Source organism: Danio aesculapii, unplaced genomic scaffold, assembly GCF_903798145.1.
Source record: "Danio aesculapii unplaced genomic scaffold, fDanAes4.1, whole genome shotgun sequence".
Lineage (NCBI taxonomy): Eukaryota > Metazoa > Chordata > Actinopteri > Cypriniformes > Danionidae > Danio > Danio aesculapii.
The window spans coordinates 2343-30331 of record NW_026613657.1 but is presented as its reverse complement, the minus strand read 5'-3'; the positions used below and the strand labels follow the sequence as shown (position 1 = coordinate 30331).

The following is a 27989-nucleotide window of genomic DNA, read 5'->3' as shown; positions in this document are numbered from 1 at the left end:
GATGTTTGGTTGATTTTAGGTTGGACGTCGGACATTGACGTCAGCCTGACGCTGAGTTCTGACCTCAACCTGATTTTCATTTCCAAACAAAATGCAACGTCCCCCAACACTGGGATACAACATCAATCTAACGTCATGTTGATGTCCTCTGCCTGCTGGGATGTACCTGTATATGTATGTACAGTTGAAGTCAGAATTATTAGCCCCCCTGTATTATTTGCCCCCCTTTTTATTTTTTCCTCAATTTCTGTTTAACGGAGAAAATATTTTTTCAACACATTTCTAAACATAATAGTTTTAATAACTAATTTCTAATAATTGATTTATTTGATCTTTGTCGTGATGACAGTAAATAATATTTTACTAGATATTTTTCAAGACACTTCTATACAGAGGCTAAAAAGTTTGACCTTAAAATGGATTTTAAAAAATTAAAAACTGCTTTTATTCTAGCCGAAATAAAGCAAATAAGACTTTCTCCAGAAGAAAAAATATTATCAGACATACTGTGAAAATATCCTTGCTCTGTTAAACATAATTTGGGAAATATTTAAAAAAAAAAAAAAAAAAAAAAAAAAAAAAATTCAAAGGGGGGCTAATAATTCTGACTTCAAGTGTATTTGAATGTGCATATATGTGTGTGTACACAACACATACATATATAAATAAATACATATGTGTGTGTATACATAACCCATTGTCAATTTGATATATTTTACATATTAAACTGTGGAAATAATTGAGACCACTTAAAATTTCTCCTATTTAATTGTATTTATTTGGTCTGGTTTGAGTAAAATGTTCATCTTTATTTTATTCTACAAATTCCTTTTAATTTGATTACATTGCACCAGAATAATAAATGTTTTCTTTAGTTGTAATCAGGGTTATTCTACCAAATAGTGATTTTATTTTAACTCTCCTGAAGTTAAAAGACTGGTGTTTCTAAAAATGAATACAGACTGTTTATTCTAATGTTTAAGGTCTGAAATATGGAATATATTATCATTTTTGCTCTCTAAGTCTCTAAATGACAAATGTGAACATTTTACATTTAGTAGCTTCTTAATTTTTTTCTATGGTTGTTAAAATTATTCATTAAAATTAAAATATTTTGAAGGATGCTGGAACAAAAGGTTTTGGTGACCACCACCAAAATTGTTTGTTATAAAAAATGACAAATAAAAATACACAACATGAATCGTGAATTGCCATTTGAATTGGTGTTGATAGAATAATATTTGTGGTTGGATGATATATTGACTGATTACAGCATTGTTTGTGGATCTCAGCATTTTTTTTGTTGTTGTTGTTGCTGTTGTTGTTGTTGATTCTGTTATTTTGAAGTTGTGCCAAATCAACACCATTTTGCTGTATATTTGTATTACAGTGTTTAGCTAATAATTAAAAAGATTCATGTAATGTTATACTGCACTGTAAAAACTATGATATTTATACTTCCATAGCAAAAAACAAACTTAGCATTTAATTCTGCATTGTTTCAGTTGAGGTTTTCTTGTTTTCCTTGTTATATTTGTGTGTATTGACATCCTTTTGTTAATATTTTCCAGATAGTGACACAAATTGATACGACAAAGATTTTCTCAATGCATTCATCTTTTCTAAACACTTCATTTTCAAATATTGTGTTCTGCATTGTATTATTTAGGGTAGACGAAACAGCCAGTATCAACCAAGTACAAAGTAATAAATGTCAACAATCTTCAACAAACGGGGTGCCGATATGAATTACTGTCAAACATGCAATGATTGTTTCTTGTTCTGTTGTTTAATAACTTGTGATAATGTACACAAAATCCCAACATTGAGACTACATGGCACTTTTGTTTTAATGCAAGCCTTTGAATGGCAGCTTGAAATCCCTGTCTGATGGCTTAAAATGGATGTAGAAAAGGAGTAGTGTGGAAAAGGAGTAATTCAGGATATAAAACCATTACCAGAATCTTGAGAAACTGATCAAATCAAAAAAAGGGCTTTGATATGAATTTAAGGTACTTACTGGTGGTGTTTCTGACAGTTATGCGAATGTATGAATTTTGATTTTCATATTATAATTGCAGAGGTGTATAGTTGCCTATAATATACTTTGAATAAAAATACATATTTTTATACATATGTAACATTATTGGTGTGTGATTATTTCTTCTACGTGTAAGGACTTTTGAAACCAAATTATCATTGTTGGATATTATGCCTATAGGGAAAAGTAGGACGCAAGTAACATGGGACGAAAGTAACAAAGCAATTTTCTCAAATCCCTGACAACATTTTCTTTCCAGGCTACAACAGCACAATCAGCATGCAACCCTGGATAGAGCTGCCAAATATTCAATTCAATTCAGTTCATGTTTATTTCTATAGCGCTTTTACAATGTAGATCGTGTCAAAGCAGCTTAACATAGAAGTTGTAATGAATTGAAACTGTCAGTCCAGTTTTCAGAGTTGTTTAGTTCAGCTCAGTGTGGTTTAAGTTTTACTGCTGAAAGTCCAAATACAGAAGAGCAAATCCATCGATGTGCAGCTCCACAAGTCCCAAACCAAGCAAGCAGGGGCGAGGAACAAAACTTCACCAATTGACGAAAGTGAAGGGAAAAAAACATTGAGGGAAACCAGGCTCAGTTGGGCACGGCCATTTCTCCTCTGGCCAAACTTCTTGTGCAGAGCTGCAGTCTAGGTGCCAAAGGCTGGAGAACACTGGATGTCCATCGTGGAAAACTGCAGGTGTGAGTAGGTCACCGGTGGGTGATCAGGCTGGCCCACGAGATAAATGCTCTCCACTCAAGACTGCCACAGCATCAGCTCAGGATATGGCCAGAGTTATGGATACCTTGGCATCAAATATCATGTGATTTTGGGACCGTGTCCTGCAGATAGGTCTGAATTTCAGTTGTTAAGTGCAGAAAGTAAATTATTGTAGTGATTGTTTTTTTTTTCCTATTACAAGTTGTGATTCTGTTTTCAAGCATCATGCTAATTATCAATCTACAAGTTATTTAGTGCAGTAACACATCCTTAAGTTTGCTATCTCTGAGTTTTTCGATTTAAAAGTAAATCAAGTTGAAAAGGCAAGAGTTCCTGTGGGGACAAAAGTAACACTGTTATTATTGTCCCACTGCAAAAAGCTGTGCATTGTTTTTCACTTCAACATTAGTTTGCAGTGTTTTGATTCATATGTTTTATAAAATTAATGCATATTACCAATAATAATAATAAAAAATATTCGAAAATTGTAACATTTTGCATTGTTGGATTGCTTTTGAAACATTTGATGGAGCTGAAATCTAAAATGAAAATGCAGTTTAATATTTTTAGCAAAAATAAAGGAGAAAATATGTTTGCAGTTACCATTAACAAGGTCATAGTCAGATATATTTAAAACAAACAAGATTAAGCTAGTAAAATTGGCAAATATTGTGCTACTTTTGACTCACCGGTGTGTTACAGGGTCAAAAGTAATTATGCAAATTATTTGAAATTATTTTTAAGTTGTTCTACACTTTTTCAAGAATAATATATATTTTTGTTAAAACATTATCTTTTAAAAACAGATTTTTATGAAAAATGTATCTTTCGTCCCTGCTCTCCCCTATGATCAGATTTTTTAAAATATTTAGCAACTTTCACACGTCTTATCCTTTTCACAATGTTTCAAATGTTTTTATATATGTAATTGTTTAATATTTGACCAAATGTGGGCTTTCAGTCACACCATAAGTTATAAAAAAGAGTTTCTTAATGCCTCAGGACCAAAAGTGCCCTTACAGAATTACGGAGGTGGCTTTTATAACAGTACCGCCCAACGAATTCAAACTCTGCCATCTGATTGGTCGGTTTCGTTTCGTGCGTTTACGTCCTGCGAGATCGATTCAGCGCACGGCCATGTTAAATCTCTAGACGGAAGAGACAAAGCCACAGCAACAAAGAATATTTCAAGAAGCGTTCGAAGAATAATCAAATCCACGAAGATTCAAATCCTTCAAAATTAGGAGGTAACGTTGTCTGACGTGAATTTAGTTGAAGTAGCTTTCATCCTTCCCATTGTGCACAGCGAGTCTGTCTTGCTCGCTTGTTAGCATAACGCTAAGCTAACCTGTCCTAACAATGTACCGCTGGCAGGTTGAACTAGCATGTGTTTAATAGCGTTTTAATTTTGGACGCAGATGTTTCAACCTCGTAAACAAAGTTTGCTCGCTCCCCGCGGAAATTAGTTTCATTATAGTTTTACTTTCATATAATAGTTGAAACTGTTTAGGCACACTGTTTCGTTAAATCTGAAACTAGAAAAGTTTGTCGATAAACCACCGTTGTGTTTCTTGTCGGCTAGCTCGCTTAGCCCCACAAACAACTCGCGGACACTTTTAGATCCAGATCTGGTCGTTAAACCTTTAGCGAATTAGCGAAGGGCTTTAAATCATGTTTGAATTAAGGCAGACGTGATATTAATCCGATTTATTAGGTGAATCCCAAGTGGTTCCTCACTTTTGGCGAGTTTGAAACTGTTAGCTAAACGTGGGTGTCTTTTGAAATTAGTTTCTACATTGATAATAAGCTATTATTAACGCAGAACGGTACTGTGTATGCTTTATTTATTTAAATCTTCCCTATTGTGTTTAAAGATGAACTGGAAAATTAACCCTTTGTTCGACTCCAAAAATAGTTCGTCCTTGATATGGTACTGATTTGTTTTATAACTTTCGCATTTGGCAGGTGTTCCAGAAATTCCTCCACTGAAGTGTTTAGGAACTGTGACAGTAAAGTGAGGAAAAACAAGACCTCGCCAAGTCAAGAGTGGATGCATTTATGGACTGTTAACTTAATTTTGGACTCATAATCCTGCATTGACTTTCTGCTTGAAATCCCTTGGTGTCAGCAGAGCTTTTCAGCAGGTTAAATAGGAGCAATTGACACCGAGCGAATTCCTCACAACGAAGAGAACACAAGAATTTTTAAGAGCACATTACCAACCTTTTGCTGAGCCTTGTGCTTTTGAATGTACATACTTACAATTTTTTGGATACCAAAAGGAATACAGAGGGTACGAAAGGATTTTTGCAATCCAGCTGTTTAAAAAAAAAAAGAGAGAAAAGAAAAAAAAACTGAATACTTTGTAATTTTTCAGGGATAACAAAAAAGTGACTTTTTGAGAAGCATTAATAGATTGCATATTTGAAATCCTTGTGCAAGACTTGAATTTTACAAGTACTTGTTTCCTAGTTATTTTCTACGCTGACTCTAGACTTGTGATATATTTATTCATATAAATATAATTTTCTCCTTTTTTGGGAGAGCTTATTATAAACAATTGTTATACGCCAGGCACTCTTCTTTTTAAGAGGTCTGTACGTACATAACTGTTTACACAAAAGCGCATTGAGCGTAATCGTAAACAGTTAAGCAAAGAGCTGAAAAGTAGCAAAAAAAATTATTTGCTTGAAAGTGTTGAAGAAAATATTTGACAATGGCTACAGCGAGAACTGAGATCCCTGCTTCAGTCATGCCAGTGACCAAACAAAATGGACAGTCCAAGCCCATGAGCCTACAGACGGGATCTTTTTCTTCCTCAACACCGTCAGGAAAGACACCTGTGATGCCCCAGAAAGGAAGCAGTATACCCCAAAGCAGTGGCGGTATCAGGTAATCTTCATGGAAATTAAGGAATAAACTTTATTGTTCCTTTTAACATTGATTGATCGTCTTAGTTGAGCTGTTTGGAATACATAATGTATAAAATTGCTTCCATGATCTATGTCTTGTAGGTTTGGAGATGACTGGAAGAAGTGCCTGCAGCTTCCACCAAAAGACACAAGAGTCAGAACTACAGTAAGTTCTGAAGATTTTCTTATTAGAATTATTTTAAATTAGCATTTTGTTTTTGTTTTTTTCTATACTTTTTTGCAGTTTTTGACCTTTCACTTTTTGACAGGATGTGACTGCAACCAAGGGGAACGAGTTTGAAGATTACTGCCTTAAGAGGGAACTACTCATGGGCATATTTGAGATGGGCTGGGAAAAGCCTTCTCCTATACAGGTAATCTAATGTGTCCACTGTTAGAAATTGACCACAGTAGTAGTGGTGTCACGATACTGGAACTTTTAACTTTGATGCTATACCTTGACATATATCAATATTTGATACCATTTTCCAAGGGCGTTCAGGGTATTCAGCAGCACAAATTCTGTTTCATGCTTTTAAAATACAAATAACAATCATGTCCCATGCTACAAAAGTTTACATGATTTTACTACAGTCTGGCTTTGGGGAGGTATGAATGTAGAGAAATTTAGAGAGGTGTGTGACGCAATTTAACTGTTTTTTTTTTTTTTTTTTTTTTCCAATTATTGTTTCTCATAATCATGGAGGCTGTGCTAAATTGCTCAGCCTTGGTTAATAGTATTACGATAATCTTGTAGCGAACTTGACTTTGTGCAAATGTAGTTTACTAAGGGTTGACGTAGCATCATTTTATTTTGTCGATTAAGGCCCAATCCCAATTCTATTTTTGTAAGGGGTAGAATTGGAATTGGGCCTAATATTGGTAGGGACATTTCAGTAATTTGTGGATATTGGTGGGGACACGTCCCGTCCGTCCATGTCAATTCTACACCCTGGCCTTTTTTTTTTTTTAAAGTAAAGAAACCACACCAGTTGATTAATATTTATAGGCCTACAGGAGTGTTTCAAGTGAGTGCTTGTTTCAGCTAACTCTTTGTCCAAAACCGAAAATTATGTTGTTGGGCTGGCGTCTCTGCTTTTAACTAAATGAAAAGCTAAATTAGTTGCAGCAGAAAGGTACCTGTGACATGCGGTCATACGTGGAATGACGTCTCCTGTTGCTCTTGCTGTCATCCAGCTATCAAAGCAGAAAAGTTGTGAAACGGAGGCTGGTACCAGCTGACAGTTAGATTTTGCAAAGGCTTCAGCTATTCTGTCAAAATACAGCACTGGAAGTAATGGGTATAAATGTTTTTCAGCCAAAAAGGCTATCTAGTTAAAGATATCTGTAGAAACTCAATCAGTGCCTAACAGCTTCATGTATGAGTTCCGACCCCCTTATAGGCTGTTCGATGCTAGTATATACATGTACTACAATAGAAATTAAATGTAGCATTTCTCCCTGTCATTTAAAATATGTAAACTATAACACACCAGAGTTATGGAGTGTTAAAACTTTGTTTGTTGGTAATGCCCTATCCCACATGTTGAGCTCCAATAACGCTGAGAGAGATTGTTAGCCTATAAACTTGAGAGATTTTCACAAAACGTAAATCAGCAAACACTTAAAGCATTTATTGATATTGAAATGGGAGCAGTTACCAACCTCTCGAAATGGTTTACTCTGCATGCCAGTCTTTCAAGTGCTTTCAGTTCAGCCATCTAGCCACTGGATACTGAGGGGATGGAGCTGTGTACTGTAGTGCCTTCACTTGCAGAGTATGTCGTCTGCTGCTGGTGAGAGCAAAGCTGGAATAGATACTAGCCAAAAGCAAGATCGCATTGTTTTAAATATTTCAGTATCAATACTTCTAGAAATATCTTTTTTTTTTTTTTTTTTTAAACATCGTTACACAGTAGTGTACTTGGGTTTTTTGTGTTAGGGCTCATGTACACAGTACATGTCTTTTCATTCCAATGCGATTTCTTTTTTCCATTGTTTTTCAGTGTAAACACATGCTAGATGTCTTTTACACTCTCGTTTTACACTTTTACTTTTACAAAGTAAGAAAAGCATTTTTTGCATCGTGATTATTCAATTTCACTATCTGAATACTGAGAAAGCTGTCAAATAGAGCTGTTCAGACTATCTTCTGAAACAATTCATATCACAATATACCACAGAAAAAAAAATTGCAATATTAGATTTTTCCAATATCGTGCAGCCCTATAGTGCTAAGCATAAACAAAGCAGCATTTAGTACCATTATCACAGTAATTGTCACTCACCACAGAGGGATTCGCTCCTGCAAATGTGTCTGACAGTCTAACAATCCATATTGTTTGGAAACATTTGAGAAATGTAGTGAAATTTTAGCAAACCTGTTTTTTTTTTTTTTCTTTGCTTGAATTGCTTACTTGTTACTCCACTTTACTAGGTCACACTCGTGCTCTGATTTTTTTGTTATTTTTTTTTAATTGATTATTTATTTATTTATTTTTTGCTGAATAATCAATCTGACATTAACCTGACAAAAGGTGATGTGTGACACCAAACTAGCTAGCCAGACTGATGAAGCCCAATGGCTTGATATGTCCTGGCTCTAATGATCACTTGTGTGGATTGTGTCAGGACTCTATTGTCCTTTCACGTGAGCGCTTACTGCAACAAATACTGTTAAGTGAATGAGTCCAGTTTAATAAGGCTGAAGAATAAGCAAGCAAAGGATCAGAATGTAGCAGCACTTTCCACCACATTGTTTATAGTATGAAGCAATGTTTTTTTTAATTACCTTTTGTAGATGTCAGAAGTGTACTACCAAGTGTTTTACACCATTTGTACTTGTTTAGCATCGTCTAATTGTATTGAAACGGGGCATTTATATTGTTGTCAATTGGACACGTCTTTTTATTTATGTTCCAATTTTTTTTTCTCTGTAGGAGGAAAGTATTCCTATTGCATTGTCAGGGAGGGACATTCTCGCCAGAGCTAAAAATGGCACAGGTAAAAGTGGAGCCTACCTCATCCCCCTCTTGGAAAGGATTGATCTGAAGAAGGACTATATTCAAGGTTTGAATGAATTATTAAATGAACTGAATTACCTTAGAAGCATGTGAAATGCAATTGTGTTGTGTTTTTCTAATGTTTCAATTTCAAAAACTTTCACCCATATTTTAACTTGTAAATTTAAAATAAAACCAAGTATTCTGACCTGTGCTTGAAAGAATCAGTGAGCATACTAAAAGTAATTATTTCAAATGATTAAAAACAACTTTTTTTATGTGGCCGTCTTCTATAAAATGTTGAATATGTAGGTAGACATTTATATACATGTTACAATTACTGTACAGTAGTGAACATTTGAAGTGGATCACAGCCTTTTGTCGAAGTTCTGTCACTTTTACTTTTGATCAGTCTAAACTGTTTTAGCTGAATCCTGCTGGAACTTCTACATTGGTTTCTAAATGTGTGTTCTGTCTTTTTCTACTTTATTTCAGCCATAGTGTTGGTACCAACACGTGAGTTGGCTCTACAGGTGAGCCAAATAAGCATCAACATGAGCAAACACCTCGGTGGCATCAAAGTTATGGCTACAACAGGTGGCACCAACCTGAGGGATGACATCATGCGCCTTGATGAGATTGGTAATTCTTTTTTTTCTACCATCCATGAGAGTTTTCCATGCATGAAACCGATTAAAGCGACTTGAAAATGAAAGTTGATTGTAAAACTGAAGAAGCATCCGCGTTAACACTTGCAATGGCAACCTTGCTGAAGGAAACCATATTATCAAGGTGTTGTGCAAGAGCTTCAGCCCAAAGGCAATGTTCCACGTAAAACATGTTTTTTGATTTAACACCTGTATTTGTGAAGTCTTGACCTATTGCCAGACCACAGTCATTTGAGAAATTCTGAAATTGTGCTTCCTTGTTCATGAAAGAGCAATGATCTTAGATAAGGTGTATCAATTATTTGCACTTTATTATATTGGCTTTAACATACGAAGCAAGTTATAGAATTGGATGTTAAAGGAAAGTTTGCTCATAAATGAAAGTTCTGTTATTAATTACTCATGTTATGTTGAATGCTGAGACCTTTGTTCATCTTCAGAATACAAATGAAGATATTTTAGTTTAAATCTGACATCTCAATCATCCTGCATAAGCAGCAATGAAAACCTTTTTTCTCTCTCTCTCTCTTTAGTTCATGTTATAATAGCTACCCCTGGAAGGATCCTGGACTTAATAAAGAAAGGTGTGGCCAAGGTTGACAAAGTTCAGATGGCTGTGATGGATGAGGTGAGAAAAATAATGTAAAAAGAGCTGATTTCCAACTAGGAATCCTCTCATAATGGATTGCTAATAGTTAAGTTTAAAATCTAACCAATACTTCACAGGCTGACAAGTTGCTTTCTCAAGACTTTGTGGTGCTCATTGAAGACATCATCAGCTTCCTTCCCAAAAAACGCCAGATTCTTCTCTATTCTGCCACTTTCCCCATCAGTGTGCAGAAGTTTATGGTAAAATCACTCTGGTTGCCTTTTTGTATATTATAATATATAATATTTCACATTCAGGATTATTTCTCGTATCAATGCTTTCACCATACTAATGACTCTCTCCAATTGTATAGACCAAACATCTTCAGAAGCCATATGAAATCAATCTGATGGATGAGCTGACACTGAAAGGCATCACCCAGTACTATGCCTATGTGACGGAAAGACAGAAAGTGCACTGTCTCAACACACTGTTCTCCAGGGTAGGCTGTTTTTTCCTCTACAGATCGGCTCCACGTTGAATTACTTTGCATGTGTTTCAATGTATGTAATACAGATGGAGTAACCATAATCTTAAACCCTTTTGCATTTACTTTACTTTCTAGGAAAAGATTCAGCTAATTTAATTTTCGTTTCCATTCCTAGCTCCAAATCAACCAGTCAATCATCTTCTGTAACTCCACCCAAAGGGTTGAACTTCTCGCCAAGAAGATCACACAACTTGGCTATTCTTGCTTTTACATCCATGCAAAGATGATGCAGGTCAGATGCTTGAATTACTTAAAATTATTATTATTATTTTTTCCCCAACTGAATTTAGTACATGGATTTACCAAGAACACACTGAATTGACTAAAAATGACCATTAAGTGTTTTGTTACAGAAAGTTTCCATTTTAAAATAAATATTTAATTTAGATTTATCAAGGAATCCTATAATGTTGTCACTGTTTCCACAAAAATATTGCGCAGCTCTGTTTTCAACATTGACATTAAGAAATCAATGCTGGGCGTTAAGAAATCAATGCTGGACATTAAAATGCCTCACAAGAATGATTTCTGAAGAATCATGTGACGCTGTAAACTGAAATAAAGGCTGCTATAAATGTAACTCATCATACGTTTTCAAATAGAAACAAATGACACTTCACAGTATTGATTTACTTTTGTGATCTTTTTAGATTTAAGCAGTGGTGACTTTTTCTAATATATTTTATATTACAGGAATACAGAAACCGTGTGTTCCATGACTTCAGAAATGGACTGTGTAGGAACCTGGTCTGCACAGGTATGGATAGCCACATTTGTAGAACTATTTCTCTTTTTCTTGCATTTTCCGAAATGTTTCTGAAACATTGTATTGAATCTGTCTCAGACCTTTTCACAAGAGGAATTGATATCCAGGCTGTCAATGTTGTCATCAACTTTGACTTCCCCAAAAATGCAGAGACGTACTTGCATCGCATTGGTCGATCAGGTAACCATCAGCTCAGACTTGCAGCTTGCACACTTCCCATTCCTTTTTTTTAAATATATAAATACTTTTGGGTTATATGATTGAATTGTGATTAGGTCTACATGTAATTTATGTCAACGTTTTCTCTCTGATCTTAGGAAGATATGGTCACCTGGGTCTGGCCATTAACCTGATCACCTCAGAAGATCGTTTCAATCTAAAAGGCATTGAGGACCAGCTGATGACTGACATAAAGCCCATACCCAGCAGCATTGACAAGAGCCTGTATGTGGCAGAGTTTCACTCTTTGAACCCTGACGAGGAGGAGGCTGCGCACAAAGCAGGCGAGCTTAATTAACCCTTTCTGGTAAGAAGGCCACGTCCTAAATCACTTGATCTAAAGCACTTTAACTTGTTTGTATAGGGTATATGCAGAGCTAGTGTTTCTTCCCATACTGATAAACTTCCGGTAAATTTTTAATTTGACTTTTCCGTTTTATCCTTTTACATCAATTTTGTAATTAAAATATAATCAGTTATATAGACGTCAGCATTCATTTAGTTGTTCGAGCGTAAAAGAGATGAAAAGCCGTTTAAACACAGAAGCTCCATTAAATATACTGGGGGTAATATATATTTTCATATTTTAAAGACATGGCGGGGAAAACATGTTAATTAATGTAGTGCTTCTTGTACAATCTGAGACCCACTTTATATTGGATTTCACTCAGCCAGTGATCGCTGATTTTGAAAGAAAACAGACCTTAAACGCGGCAAATTTGTAATGGCACACAGTTTACTGGAAGCACTTGACCTAGGTTACTGACAAATTAAAAGTCCTTTTGTGTACTTCAGCATATACCCTATTGATATGACTGTAAGGTGTGTTCACACTTAGCAGGTTTGCTTTGACTGAAATGAACTCTGGTGCGAATGTTGTTAGTTTGGTATATTTGAATAAGTGTGAATGCCGCAATCTAAACTTTGTTGTGGACTGTTATGTCTCATTCCACTTCTAAACAAACTGATGTTGTTGTTTCCCTTTCTCTCAAAAACATGAACATAACACAGATCAAATACATCTAACTGAACCAAACACAACATGCTGCTAGGACAGAATGTTCAAACATGCCTGCGTTTTATAATCCACGTTGCTTAGTACACTTCAATACTGCAGATCTTCATTTGTGTATGATAGAGGAATTTCTGCTGCTGTTTTGAGTCCTGTACATAATTTATACGCTTTCTGAGTTTAAGTCAAATGGTTTTGGTAAGATTTGTGGCAAAATGTATAGAATAAAATAGTGGGTTACCAATATTTTGGTAATTTTGGCTGGCAATAACTATGTTTGGAAGATGACTGATAAATACAAACCTTGATATGAAATTATGTCCCTGGTTACAAAAACAAAATGCAGATTAATAAAGATGAATTTTGCGGAAAATAAGGGTCTGACAGAAATTATCCCTATTTTTTTGGCTTGTCTTTATCGGGCAGATCATGACAACTTGAAGCATTAATCAGCCAGTACTGATATGGTTGTTGATATATTGAGTAAATTCTAAATCTTTATTGTGTGTGTGTGTGTGTGTCTGTCTTTAGGTTTTGACCTAAAAGTAATTGTGTGAGCACTGAAATAACCAGAACAAAATGCATAATTTTAATTTTTTATGCCGACAACCACGAGAACTGAAATGAATTGTGTAAACACATCCTAAAATCAGCTGTAAAACAATATTTCCCTTTGTTTCAGGAGAATAAAGGGACCAATGCTTGGTATTCTGCACAATTTCTACTGAAGACAGATGCATCTTTCCCCCCCATTTTTTTTTCTTTGTTTGCTGTAGTTTTATTTTCTCACCAAATGCTTCAGGAGTTTGGAACTGCCATTTGTTAAATGTGATCGGCTGCTTCGTTTTTCAGGGCCAGTATAAATCATTAGGCTTGTTGTTCTCTATGGACTCACCAAGGCAGCTTTACCCCGTTTTCCATTTGGAGCACAATAAGCCACTGTTCTTTGGACCCAGAGCACTGGCAAAGACCATTCACCGTCCATAACTGCTGTTCACAAAGATTCTTTTCCCTCTTTTATATACCAGAACAATGAAAATAGAAAATACTGGCAGGAGAGGGTGCCAAAAAAACACACATGCCCAAGCTTTATTAGGAGTACCTTTTAGTGCTCCCAATCCAACACCTAATGTGAAAATGTTTTTGCACGTTATATAATTTTTACTCAGAGCTTTACAGTTGATCAGGGAAAACCAGGGAAGTTGCTTCAACACTCGTAATGGTCTACTTGTGGTTGTTTACAGCCGTGTGTGTGTGTGTCTGTCCTCTTTCAACTTCAGCTTTTTCTTTGGCTAACTTCTGACTCGACACGGTCATCTTTCCCAAATGATCTTGAAACCCTACAACCCATTCTTAAATGGTCCATGCATTTTCATTGTCATTTCGGCTGTCTTTGTTTCAATAAGTGCCTTAATCTATTAACTACTTCCTCTGGGAGCACTGTAGGTGCGTCATGCAAAAAACACTCTGTTTTGGTCTGGATTGTCAGAAAAAGATATTTAGATTGGCCACTGATTCTCTATTTGACCCACACGTCTGTTGGTAGTGAACTCTACCTGCCTTCCCGTTGGCTGGGTGAGCAATAGATGTGCTGTTTATGACAACCCGGTACCTTAGCTTATTTGATTAGGTTTTTCTTTCTGAAATTCAGCCTGGGTGTTTTGAAAACTGGTTAACCGTTCAGGTTTATTGTACTATTTCCCCCATGTTTTGAATCCCCAAAAAGATTCAATTCATTGATCAGTTTCGATCTTTCCCTGGTGGTGTCTAATGCACAGAAAGAGACAGTCTTTTACAACATATCAGCACAAATGCTGTGATGAAATGGCAGCTGTAATAAAGTCGGTAGCTCTCAAAGTGTAAAGTTCTGTGTCCCCTGTTGTATATGTTGAATTGTGCTCTCTTTGCCATGTGTTGTATTGAATAGACGCTGTATGTTTTACTGCGAGGATTCATGGGAGAATGGCCAAAGCTTTTTTTTGCTCCAAATGTTAATCCCAGCCTATACTGTCCCGTCTCTTTTAAAGAAAATAAAGTCCAGCATATTCTCCAAATATCTGTGTTTGAGTATTTACTTATTGCACTAAAGCAGGGGTGTCCAAACTTGGCCTTGGAGGGCCGGTGTCCTGCATAGTTTAGCTCCAACTTCAACACACCTCCCTGTGTGTTTCTAGTATACCTAGAAAGAGCGTGATTAGCTAGTTCAGTGTGTTTAATTGAGGTTGGAACTAAAATATGCAGGACACCGGCCCTCCAGAATGGAGTTTGGGCACCCCTGCACTATGGTGACATTTGCAAATCAATACAGAGTCAATTCAAGCAGTGATGGAAATTGTCCATTCAATCCTTAAATTGCACACCGAGGAAGGAAAGATCACTTCCTTAACAAAGAGCTGTGTAAGATTATCCTATTATGTATTTTAGGAAGCATTTGGATGTTTTGCTTGCAATACTGTGGCTCTGGAAGCCTAATCTGAAGTAGTTTGAAATACATTGTCATTTTTCCAGATTATACAATATACTGCAAAATAAACCAGCTTTAAGACCGTTTTCCAGACAAGAGTTTTCCTGTAAAGTATTGCTTCATTCGGTTATAACTTCCAATCAACGTAGAAATTAGGGAAGTTTCACAAGTGTTTAAAAAACTGCGTGAAATGGAAATGAGAGCCAAAATACCAATGGAGTAAGAAGTGCAAGTGTTTCAGAGTACTGAAGTTTCCAGATGCAACAAAATCAGTTCATAGGGGCTCATTGGCTGAAATGGAGCAATGTAACTGCAGACATCAATCTCTTAAGCACTTCAGCCTCTTTAGGAGGCTAAAAGAAAGCCACTTCTGAGAAAGGTCAATATTAACCCCATTCTGAGGTCATGAAACAATGTGAAACTTTTCAGAAGATAATTTTGAATCTAAAATCTAGTCACAGCAAGAAATCTTATAATTATTTCATTTGTTTTTCAATTCAAATGAATTATTAAAGTATCTTGATTCTTCCTGTTTATTAATTAATTTTATTTTTTTCTTTAACATTAATTTAGGTGTACACATATTTGGGCTGATCTTAAGATTACACTTTTGGCGGGTACTGACTAATAAACTGTATATGCACTATTATATTATTGTCAAACATCCTATAGAATTCTTAAAAACCTTTCATATTTTCTAAAAGAGATATGTGAGGGGTGTACTCATTTATGCCGAGCTCTCTCAAGTTCAAGTTGCTTTATTGACATGTGATAGAAAAAAAGAAAGCACTTCAAGTATGTAGTATATTAAAATCATTAATAAAAAAAAATTATAATATTAAATGTATATAATATAAGACAAATGACAAAAAAACAGAATATATTTGATAAATATAACAATTATAATAATAAAAAGTCTAGATTATTTAAATAAGATACATGAATTTACATTAACCATTTCTTATTGTGTGTAGGGTGTATACATATTTTGCAGCTAGTCTATACGTCAATTCATTCTCTCTGAGTATATGGTAGTTTTTCTGAGTCATTTAAATTGAAAAATGAATTAGTCAATGTTTCTCTCTCTATCCATCTATCCATATATATATATATATATATATATATATATATATATATATATATATATATATATATATATATATATATGCGTTCTGTGAATGAACGTCTCCTCGTGGTTCCATCCCTAAGAGGGAAGAAATCACTTTCCCGAACTCTCACATTCAATCTGCCCAGTTGGTGGAATGAACTCCCTAACTACAGCAGAGTCACTTGCTGTCTTCAAGAAACGACTAAAAACTCAACTATTTAGTCTCCACTTTCCTTCCTAATTTGTAACTGCCTCACTGGCTATACCACTAACTGTACTCTCTCTCTCTCTCTCAAAAAAAACATTACTAATGCTTTGCTTCTTAGACTTTACACACCTTAAACTTGCCTACAGCACTTATTCACTGCTGCTCTTATAGTTGTGTAAATTGCTTCCTTGTCCTCATTTGTAAGTCGCTTTGGATAAAAGCGTCTGCTAAATGACTAAATGTATGTGTGTGTGTGTGTATATATGTATATATATATATATATATATATATATATATATATATATATATATATATATATATATATATATATATATATATATATATATAGTTTTTTTTTTATCTAATTTTACATTTAAGTACTGATTATTAGTTAACTACATGTATTTAAGGTTGGGATGAGGATTGGTTACAATTGATGAGGATGAGTTACTATTGTTATTTCTATATTTAGTGAATGGAAAGCTTAAGGTCAATGAATTAAAGTTATTGATTAATATATTTTAATGCAATAAAATTTAATCAAAAGGTGTAGAAATGTATTTTTAAATTTATAATTTATATACCACGTTTTTAAAATTAAGATAACAAAAATACAAATTTACTCATGCATTTATTAATTTAGTAATTTGCCATTTATTTTTCACTTTTGTTTAAGCTATATTTGTTGGTTTGATTAGAGAATTTGATCAGGGGTAAGTAATTCCCTCTTAAAGTTTTAAGGCTTTCTTTCCAAATCTAAACGGCGGTTATTACAGACAACTTTTGGATCAATAATATCCTGTCGTCTTATTATAATTGTAAAGTATCGTCAAAAACGCGCATGAATAATGAGCGCAAAAGCACATCTGAGCTCTTACCCTTGAGGAGTAACTTTGAAGGAGTGGAGAGAAAACGCGTCACGAACCGTCGTATTTCCTTCCCCGATGACCTCACGTGGACGCCACACTCAGCATCCAATCACAACACAGTAGTGATGTCTTTCACCCAATCATCTACTAAAACAGCCGGAATGGGTGGGCCGAGATGTCAGTTACGTAGTTACCCCTCACATCCTACCGGTGCCTCTCAGCCGTATAACTGGACTGCATTGCTAAACGTGAGTATAGCACGAGGCCTGCTAATAGTTACATAAAATGAATTCACACACATACTATTAACCACTACATCATATATTAATACAAGCGGATGTCCAGCTAGTATATAAAACGGCATTTATCTCGCTTCTCATTGAGATATGTGCTGTTTATTTCACAGTACAGCATGTTAGCCAGTTAGCTTGCATTAACCTTAGCGTACCTGCTATTTAGCAAATGAGGCGTGAATCAAGCTCCACATGCTGGTACACTAGTTTTCTCACGTGAGCAAGATTCTAGTAGTTGTTGTCCACACATAACTAATGTTCATGACTAGGGAGCTGCAGGTTAACTACTTGTCAGCTATCTACACCTGGAGGAAAGAGCTTCTCATTTGGGGTTTGGTAGTTGCCAGTTGTAGCAGAAATGTGTCGTTTGCAGGACTGTAGGAACTTGACCTTTAGCCCTATAAGTGTTGTCAGTGCATCATGATTATTTAACCATATGTTGTTCTGTTTAATTTTCTTTCCATCAGCATGGGCAGTGTATTGGCTGCCAGCTCCCCAAACCCACCACCAGCCTCAGGGGGTGGCAGTGCCCCGGCTGGTGCAGGTTTGGTGACTGTACCTCCAGGTTTTACTATGCCCCCGGTGTCCGGTGTGCCACCCTCCTCGGGCACTCAGGGGCAGCCTGGGACAGATGCAGAATCCTCCCTTCCCAATCCTGGCACATTTGAAGAGTGCCATCGCAAATGCAAAGGTTTGTCCGATGCACCTTACATGACTTGATGTGTGCTTGGTGTACTTACAGTGTTTCTGTCTTCTTCTCAGAGGTCTTCCCTGTGCAGATGGAGGGGGTTCGCTTAGTTGTCAACAAGGGCTTGAGTAATCACTTCCAGGTTAGTTATCATCATAGTTTGAATGGGATATTGGAAAAATTGTGGAAATTGTGATTGTTTTATTTTTCTATGATAAATATTACAATATTAATGAGAAATTTCATGCAAATGTCAGCCTTGCCATGAAAAAATTAAGTATTTGCCAAAATAGCAAAACCGTTTCTGCGGGTTTTTTGTGTGTAGGCTTGTATTTTACAGTGCTTTTAAAGTACTCAAAAATGTCTGTCAGTGTTTTCAAACTATTATATTTGATTTACCAAAGTCACACAAGTAGCGATTTCACATCCGTCACATCCATAACAGAGGGATATCACATCCATATCGAAGCTTTTTCCATATAAATGCAAAAAAAAAAAAAAATCATGTTTGTTCTATAGAGAGCCAACTCTTATCCTTTTGATTAGCATTATTTCTTTTGGGTTGTGCAGTTTAATTCACAGAATTTCTATGAAGTATGTTGTTTACTGTAAACTTGCAGACTTTTTTGTCACATCCATAATGCATGTTTTTTTCCTCCTATAAAATATAAAAAAATGTTTACAGATTGATATTTTTCTGCTTCCACAACTCTGGCTAGTGTTTTGAAAAATATAACGAGATCTTTCAATATAATGTTAACATATACTTTCTCTGTCAAATCTTTGAGATTTAACTGCAAATGTCACATCCATAACTCTGGAATAGCTCTAATACACTCTCACCAGATGACTTAGTTTTTTGTTTTTTACAGTGATAGGACGCATTTCTCAATACTTTGGTCTCTTTTGCAAAACTTTTCACACAGTGAGCACAACAGAAGTATATGTGGGCTAAACTTTTGATCAATTGTCATTGTTTTGGCACAAAATGCATTCAGTGACTACATCTCCCAAATTTCATGAATTCTTTTCTCACTGCCAAAAATCTTTGTACGTACAGGACATTTTGCTCGTGCTTGCATACCGTTTTCAACACTGTTAAATTTATGTTTAAAACAATAACATGATGCAAAACTGAATAAGACTGAAGAAAAAATTCAACAGCAATATTTTATTGAAACATATTTCAAATCTAAAAATGCAGTTTAACCAGCCAGATTAGCATTACTATTGTATCTGTATCAGTGGATGGTGTGTATACAAGTCTTGTATTTTGGAATTACTTGGTGCAAAAAAATAAAATTAAATAAACGACATAAAATATTGAGGAATTCTGCATCATGTCTGATTCATTCCAGTAACATATATTGCAGTTCTACACAATATTTATTGCAATTATAAACAGAGATGTGTCCTTGTTTTACACAAGGAAACACTGTGTAATGCTACATGATGTTAGTGTTTTTAGGTCATTGTTTTGTGGGTGACAGAGTGTGTTTGTCGACTGTCAACCTTTGCTAGTGTTCTGGAAGAAGGAGTTTATTTGAGACCTGAATAAAATGTTTTGGGAGTTGTAGTGCATTTTGAATGTGAAATGAACTGCTTTGCGAAGCTGAAAGTCGGTTAGGAGAATTGTGTGAAGAGTTTTGTAAAAGTGACCTAAGTATTGAGAAATGTGTCCTAGCGTCTGTAAAAAAAACTGTAAAAAGCTATTTTGAAAGATCACTCACACTTTACAATAAGGTTCAATATTTAATGCATTTACTTACATGAACTACGTATAAACAATACTTGTACATCATTTATTAATCATAATTCAGCATTTACTAATGCTCTATTAATATCCGCAGTCATGTCAAGTTGTTAATAGTTAATGCACTGTGAGTTATCATAAACTAGCAAAGAACAACTGTATTTTCATTAACTAACATGGACAAATACTGTAGTAAATGTATTGTTCATGTTAGTATATGCATTAACTAATACAACCTTATTGTAAAGATTACCAGAAGAAAGGCCGATGGTAACCTTTGATTTGGCACACCATCCCATCTGAAAAGAGAGGGAGAATGATAGGGATGTGGTTGAGGCGAATGCCTTTGACAGAGATTGTTAATTAGATTTTAACATAACCCTTTGTTTCTTTTTTTAATTTATTGCTGAGCTACAAATAAGTCAAGTGAAATTAACTCTAAATGAATCTGACGTTTAAATTGTAAAAACGGTCAATGCACAAGACATAGGAGAGCAAATCAAGGTAAAGGTTGGCGCAGGTCAACATGTGTTTTCAGCATTGAACTCCATTGTAGAGTAAATGAGATTGTTTATGTTTCTACTGTAATAATAAGTTCATTATAAAATGTTAAAAATTAAACTGCATTGGTAAATATGATTTAAAGCAACATTTTAATGTTATTTTTAAATATTTGTGAATAAATTAGGAAATTACCCATGACAAATGTATATGTTATATGATAAGATACTGTATCTTTGGTTTAGTTTATAGCCCACATCCCTCATTCAAGTTTAACCCTTTATAAGAAAGTTTGGACACCCCTGATTTAGAATGATCGGAATGATTTTAAAGGGGAGTGAACCATGCATGAAATAAAGTAAGAAAATTACAAGCAAAGATAAATACTGCAGAGCAAAGATAAAAGTCAACTGAATACTGCTTTATGGTTTTCTGGGGACTCAAACCGTATTCATGTGCAGAAATTGAATAATTAAGTGTAAAGTAATACTGCATAGTGTTAAAATTATTATGTAAATTTTTTTTGAAGATTCAAGTGGTACATTTTCTTTTACCTGAATACTTTAAACTCTCGTAAAACACTTAAACAGTCACAGGCATTAAACACATGCGGATGTTAGACTTTAACTCCATTATGGTTAAACTCTGTTCTGAACTGTGGCTCCTGGAAAATTATCCAATATTCAAAGTCAACATTGGCCATGCGTTATGACTATTGCGAATGCACACATTGCAATATTGATACTGAAACTATATATTGTGCAGCCCTAGTTAGTATAAATCTAGAATTTATTAATAATTGAAAAAAGCTACATAATGTGATAAAACAAATCCAAAAAAACATTCATAGAGAAGAGTTTTTGTCAGTTTCTTTCCATGAGCCCACTGCATTTAAAATTGGAATAACTTCAAAATATTTATAATAGAAATCATAAATATCAAACTTTTATTATAAAAAATACACACTGAATGACTGATGCAAGCTTCAATGTTGCTTTCAGTTTTGCGATAAAGGTAATGCAAACATGTATTCTGGCTCAAGTGAAAATTAAATCGACAATGAAGGTTCTATAGGAGATTTTGGAAAAATGCTAACATTAGCCCGATAGCCCTGAAAGTCTACATTCAGCCCTGCAAATCACCATTCAAAGCGACGTCTTCTAGATCAGGGGTTCCCAAACTTTTCAGCTCGTGACCCCCAAAATAACAAGTGACTTGCAACCCCCACGTTTTTTGGAGGTGGTTACAAATATACAGATGTTGCCCACACAACAATAGGCCAAATAAACATGATGAGCATATTGACAACACAAAGTGCAACAGTCTAATAATCATATAAATGTTATAGTCATTTATTAATTTGTTTCATTTAATATTTACCTCACCTCAAGAGACTATTTCTATGTCTATTCTTGGTTTAAATTTGGAGACAGCCACTCAGAGGTCTTCCTCAATGTTCATTAGCCGCCTGTATTTATTTTTAATGTATTTGATTGCCATTAAAGGTGTCAAAGTTTAACCTGGTGTTATAAAATCAATCTGCTGCAGCTGAAGCTATTAAAGTGATGTTAATCTAACGTAAACCCACAGGGGGTTCCGACCCCCACTTTGGGAACCACTGTTCTAGACTATCACTACAATACATCATGTAAGCTTCACCAGAGAGAAAACTTTGGAAAGTTAGTAATTACATTACCAAATATATTTCTGCCATTCTCTGAACACATTTGTGTCAATTCATATTGATTCATATTGATTCAATTCAAGTGTCAATTCATATTGTGAGAACAGGGTGCAAAGCGCTATGCAATTATTTATTTTGACAAGCAGGTAGGACAGCCTGTCATGATGTTTGGACCAAACATTTTGAAGGGATGAACTTTTCTTAGTCCTACATTTTCCACTGAATATAAAAAATCATATAAATACATTAGAACCACTTCATTGAATATTTGCTTTCAGGATATGAAGAGACTTTCAACCAGCATTACAAAAATAGATACTGAAGACAATCGCCAATTGCCCCTTTGAATAAAGTTCAAAATAAGTGTCTCACTTTGAATGCTGTTGTTCTTCAACTTTGTTTTAGAAATAGAAACTTTTCCTGAAATAGAAACATTTAAAAAAAAAAAACAACCTTGATTAACACAATGAAAAGATTTCTTCAATCACATTGCAGTGTCATTTTATGTCTGGTTAAGAACGTGTAATTGCTCCAAAACATTAGACTGGTAGTTTATGAAATCTTGATCTGCTTCCTCAGGTTAGTCACACAATTACTCTGAGCACATTGGGGGACTCGGGGTACAGATTTGGATCCACATATGTGGGAAGCAAGCAAACAGGACCTGCAGAGGTGAGGTGTTTTTATTGACACGCTGAATGAAATAATTTTGTCAACTTTGTGTCTATTAGTAGTGTTGTGAAATGAAAATATTATTAGAGTGTTGCCATTTTCTCTGATTTAATCTCCTTTTTTAATGTATATAATTATTTATTTTCTGTCCCCCTCAGTCTTTTCCAGTCATGGTAGGTGACATGGACAACACGGGCAGTCTAAACGCGCAGATCATACATCAGCTCACCAACCGAGTTCGCTCTAAAATTGCCATACAGGTAAAACAGCTTTACTGTCATGTTTACCAGTTCAAGTATCACATTTAATCAATTACCAATTACCAAATCCAGTAGAAATTTACAATTTTGCACAACAATCCCATTTTTATAAAGTGCATCCCTTTTTGAAGTTGAATTTGGATGGTTTAATTATTCTTCTAGAGACAGCAGTGAATTGTGATGAATTACACGGACTCCTGTATTAGTGTACTGTTAATTATGGCCTGTGTGAATGATGTATTACAGACACAGCAACACAAGTTTGTAAACTGGCAGTGTGATGGAGAGTATCGTGGCGATGACTTCACAGCTGCAGTTACCCTTGGCAACCCAGATGTTCTCGTGGGATCTGGTAACATGCTTTACCTTTCTTATTGACCATGATTGACAAGCCCCAAAAAATTGATTATGATTTTTATGTTGTATTCAAAATACCATTACTGGACTTTCAACTGTAATATGCTGATTTTTGTGTTCAAGTAATTGTTTTTAACATTATATAGTTTTTCATTATTCCTTTATAAAATGTAGCAAATCAAAAAACAGCAAATCAAAAAAAAAAACGTTAAAAAATGATTAGTTGTGAAGTCAACTGATTTAATTATTATTTTTTTGAGCAACTGATGCGTATTATTTACCCAGAGCCTTTAATTCACTTTAATAGGTATCCTAGTGGCGCACTACCTCCAGTCGTTGTCTCCCTCCTTGGTATTGGGTGGTGAGCTGGTTTACCACAAAAGGCCAGGAGAGGAGGGCACCGTCACATCATTAGTGGGCAGATACACAGGTCATCATTTGCAGCGCATATTTTTTAAAAATAACATTTTATTCGAGGTCTGTCAAAAATCATGAGGTACTGATTTGAGCTTTTTGTTTTTATATGTCATTCTCAGGTAGTAACTATGTCGCCACATTGACGGTTGGAGGAGCTGGAGCACATGCATCATACTACCACAAAGCCAATGACCAGGTATTTCTATAAATAAAAAACAGTAGATCTGTTACTACTTATAAGGCCCATGATCTGTTAAACTCACCTTTTAAATGTGTACAGCTCCAGGTTGGAGTGGAGTTTGAGGCCAGCACACGGATGCAGGAAACAAGCGTGTCGTTTGGTTATCAGTTGGATGTACCCAAAGCAAATCTGCTTTTTAAAGGTAATAAAAGCCTTTTGATCTCATCGATTTGGGCTAAAATTTAATAGCAATATTTATTCTAAAAGCTATTGCAGGTTTGTTGTGCTTGCTTGTAGTACTGCACAGTGTGATAAGTTCTTTTCTGACTATCACTAATATTTTTATTTTATTTTTAAAAAACCTAACCCTTTTGTTATGTTGGATGTTTTCATCCACTCTGTGCTGCTTTTGAGTCTTAATTTGACCACAACTTTCTCTGTGTTTCCACAAATGGAATGATTTTTGGTGACTAATCTTATGTTGACACATCTTTTGGGAAAATGCTTTGAAATTTTTCAAAAGCTCAAGAATACACTGTGGGCAGATTTACTACAATTTCATTGTTTATTGTTGTTTTTGCCACATTGAATTTTTATTATAATTACTTAATTTTTTTTTATTGCAAAGCTATGTCACCATTTAATTATGCATTCTTTATTGTTGCTGGTTCTCCATGTTGGAACAAGGTTTTTTTTCACTGTTGATCATCAGTTTCATAACTACAAAAATGTTTATGAGAGTGTATGAGAGACCTTTGCACACTTCAAAAAGCAAAACAAGCACCTTAACTCAGAACTACATGGAGTAAACAAAAACAAAGTAAGTGTATTTATGCACACACATTATATTTTACTTTTACTTTCAAAAAAACCAAGTGGCTATATGCGACTGCACAACAATGATAGTGATTCAAAGACATAAGTTTTGGGGGGCCGAATCTTGTTATATTTTTGACATCAGTTGCGGGTCGGATAGAGGAGGGGGAGGGCTGCAAATGGCCCGTGGGCTGGCAGTTTGAGACACCTGTCCTAAAGGGTCAGTGGTTCCAACTGATGACCAACAGTAAAAATTACAAATTTGACCTCTTCCCAACAAGGGAAACCCCCAACAATCATGAATGGATAGAGCAAAAGCAGCCACGATCAGTAAATGGAGAAACAATTTAAACAAATCCCTTGATATTAATGTGAAATCTGCGAATGAACTGGTCTGACATTTGCATTGTGGTATTCACGTAATGGTTTTCTTTGCTTAATGGTGCAGCCATATGTTCAGGCTTGTTCTAGTGTTGAGCTTCTCTCTCCTCTTGTTCTCAGGTTCTTTGGACAGCAACTGGGTGGTGGGAGCGACGCTGGAAAAGAAGCTCTTACCCCTTCCTCTATCATTAGCTCTCGGCGCCTTTCTTAACCACCGCAAGAACAAGTTTCAGTGTGGCTTCGGCGTCACCATTGGATAAAATGGCCATGGCCATTACAGATTCTCAACAGATACAACCCTCCGCCATGCTTGGACTGGTGCAGAGAGACACGGGGACATGGACCAACACCGAAACAGACTCAGAGACTCCCAGTATTAGCGCGTTAAACCTTCACAAAGGTGGACCAGGACAAAGAGCTCACAGGACTGTCCAACAGAGCTCTCTTCAATCTAAACGTTCAGACAGTCACATAAGGTTTGATTTTAAATAGCATGCGAAAGACGTATGTCTGATATGTGCAACATTAAGGTGTTTTGGAAGAAAGTAGTATCTGTAATCACACTGATTCGGTTGAAAACAGTTAGCTATTGTGGTGATGCCTTTTGTTTTCTTTAAGGGCAAGTGATTTTTTTGGATCTGTAAACAAACCATTTGTTTTGGTCTATATAAATGTGGTCAGGTAGTTTGTGTGTGTGTTTTTTATGTTTTTCATTTGAAGATTGAAATGATTTAATTTTCAGTAATTCACTCGTCAAACTGCTGTTTGTCAAAAATGTTGAAAATCCAATGCATGGGAAGCTCTGGGTTTGAGTGATGGGTTGTTTAAGTCCCTTTGTCTCATGATTATAACTAGTCACACAGAAGCGTCTGAGACTTCAGACTATGGGCTCGTTTTCCTGTATTTGTCTTTTCGGGTCTTAGGCCCAGATTTGGGTGCTGGCTTCATAATGACCGGGCCTAACCAATCAGGCTGTCCTTTTTATGCGTCTCGACATGAAATGCGTCACTCTGAATTTTCCACATGGAAGAATTTCCAAAGTTTGTATTTTAATTAGTTGTACACAGTTAAAAGGTTCTTAGGAGGGCCGTCGAAGAGGGTGGATGCAGATATACTGTAATAAACCTGTACAATTTAAGCTGGTTTTAATGCCCAGAGGAGTTTTTTCATGTCTCATGCTGATTTCATGTCGTTGTGACATGGTGGAGTACTATAAAACAGGCTTTTGGCCTGATTCTAATGGATTATTTTACAGTGCAATTATGTTGAATAAACATTCGATTGTGAATTGAGTTTGGGAGGAACTCATTGTCATTGTTATAGATTAAAGTCTTAAGGCTCATTCACATGAAGAATCGTATTGTTTATAACGGGTGGCCAAACTTTGTCCTGGAGGGCCAGTGTCCTGCAGAGTTAAGCTCCAACCCAAATTACACACAGCTAATCATCCTCAAGCATACTAGAAGGTTCCGGGTAGGTGTGTTGGAGCTAAACTCTGCAGGACGCTGGCCCTCCAGGACTGAGTTTGGGCAGCCCTGGTTATAAGTGCCTGATGCAGCTGCTTGTCTGATTCTTAGTGCTGAAGCTCCTGAAAACATTCTTACTCTCAAAAATGTATCATCATTTTTACCCATGATTTTAAGAGCTATATATATTGTCATCATTACCATCCTGTGTTTGATGATGGGTTGTAGAATAACAGACGAGACGATATGAGAATGATTAAAATATTTCTTTAGAAAACGTCATAACTGACAAACACAGTGCAATTATATTTGTATTACAAACGTAACTAAAAATGTATATTAACAGTAACATGAACCAAATTTTGCATTCAGTTCTAGATTTCAGGGATTTTCTAGAACAAACTATGCTCCCATTTCAGTGTGAACAGCCATAACATCTGCATGATTGTCTTAGGTTTTACCACTCTGTCTCTTCTGGTTCTGGATCATTCTCTTCATAATCAGGTCCAGCTCAAGATCCGACTCCTGTACATCTGTGTTTCCACAGCCAACCTTGGACAACTGTGAAGAAATTTAGTGGCATTTTAACATTGTTCTTCAAGTTACTGTTTAAAAGTGTGTGGTACGCATCATTTTGAACAAATTCTTCATTTTAAGATTAAAAGTGTGTGATTGTTCTTCTCTACAGTAATATTGTATTGTTGTTTTTAACAATGTGCATTGTGAGCTCACATTTTGCAAAAAAAGAACATGATTTGAAACTCCACAAGCATCGACCGCATGAAGGCTCAATGAAAGTCCCTATCATTTAGCATATGAAAGCAAAAAGTGTCAAGAGTGCCAGTTTCCTGAAAATCACATCAGCACATGGAACTAATGTGAAACTAATTTATATACTCAACAAAAAATTCATATGAATAGAATTAGATTTTAGACTCAATATTGTCTTTTTGGCCAATCAAAATAGACAGATAGTGTGACATTAACATGAAATAATACTTCATTCACTCCACAGGTAAGCATCTTAACACTGCCTCAATTGTTCATCCGCTATATAAGCGGGGGTCGCTTGGTGATTTCCAAAAATCAAATTCATTTAATTAAACTATTAGAATGACCATATTTTGTCCATAATCTACTTAAGAACAAATTAGTAGTTAATAGTAACATTGTTAACATGTTAATAATGAACAACAACATGTAAATAAAAAGCCAGCCCAGGGGTGATACATTATTTTACTGACACAGCAATAGCGCCAGATGCAGCACATTGATTTTATGGCACCAGGTTAAACTATCTGACCACCTTTCTGAAGACTTCACTCTGAATGTCTCAGTTGCCTGTTGCTGACTGTATGCATATCTTTTTTTTTTTCAGGGTTTGCCATAA

The 27989-nt window shown here is 35.5% G+C and overlaps 2 protein-coding genes across 2 annotated transcripts; both read left to right on the top strand.

Annotated features, from left to right (window-relative positions):
* The first annotated feature begins 3869 nt into the window (after positions 1-3869).
* LOC130220128 (probable ATP-dependent RNA helicase ddx6) lies at positions 3870-14535 on the top strand. The gene is made up of 14 exons (XM_056452517.1): positions 3870-4010; positions 4729-5655; positions 5778-5841; positions 5945-6049; positions 8615-8744; positions 9173-9319; positions 9879-9973; positions 10072-10194; positions 10308-10436; positions 10600-10716; positions 11178-11241; positions 11329-11430; positions 11568-11776; positions 13164-14535. Exons 2-13 carry the CDS (start codon positions 5480-5482, stop codon positions 11765-11767), a joined length of 1452 nt encoding a protein of 483 aa, XP_056308492.1. The 5' UTR covers positions 3870-4010; positions 4729-5479; the 3' UTR covers positions 11768-11776; positions 13164-14535.
* Positions 14536-17309: 2774 nt separating this feature from the next.
* On the top strand, positions 17310-26425 carry LOC130220134 (mitochondrial import receptor subunit TOM40 homolog). The gene is made up of 10 exons (XM_056452524.1): positions 17310-17378; positions 17891-18114; positions 18186-18253; positions 22629-22721; positions 22880-22981; positions 23228-23333; positions 23646-23768; positions 23875-23951; positions 24036-24138; positions 25254-26425. Exons 2-10 carry the CDS (start codon positions 17892-17894, stop codon positions 25391-25393), a joined length of 1035 nt encoding a protein of 344 aa, XP_056308499.1. The 5' UTR covers positions 17310-17378; position 17891; the 3' UTR covers positions 25394-26425.
* The last annotated feature ends 1564 nt before the right edge of the window (positions 26426-27989 follow it).

Bases quoted from the DNA above. Each gene is read 5' to 3' on its own strand.
- LOC130220134 (XM_056452524.1), top strand. From the start codon at position 17,892: ATGGGCAGTGTATTGGCTGCCAGCTCCCCAAACCCACCACCAGCCTCA. The intron at 23,769-23,874 runs GTCATCATTTGC...TGTCATTCTCAG, and splicing joins ATTAGTGGGCAGATACACAG to GTAGTAACTATGTCGCCACA. The intron at 24,139-25,253 runs GTAATAAAAGCC...TCTTGTTCTCAG, and splicing joins AGCAAATCTGCTTTTTAAAG to GTTCTTTGGACAGCAACTGG.
- LOC130220128 (XM_056452517.1), top strand. From the start codon at position 5,480: ATGGCTACAGCGAGAACTGAGATCCCTGCTTCAGTCATGCCAGTGACC. The intron at 5,842-5,944 runs GTAAGTTCTGAA...ACTTTTTGACAG, and splicing joins ACACAAGAGTCAGAACTACA to GATGTGACTGCAACCAAGGG. The intron at 10,437-10,599 runs GTAGGCTGTTTT...TTCCATTCCTAG, and splicing joins TCAACACACTGTTCTCCAGG to CTCCAAATCAACCAGTCAAT.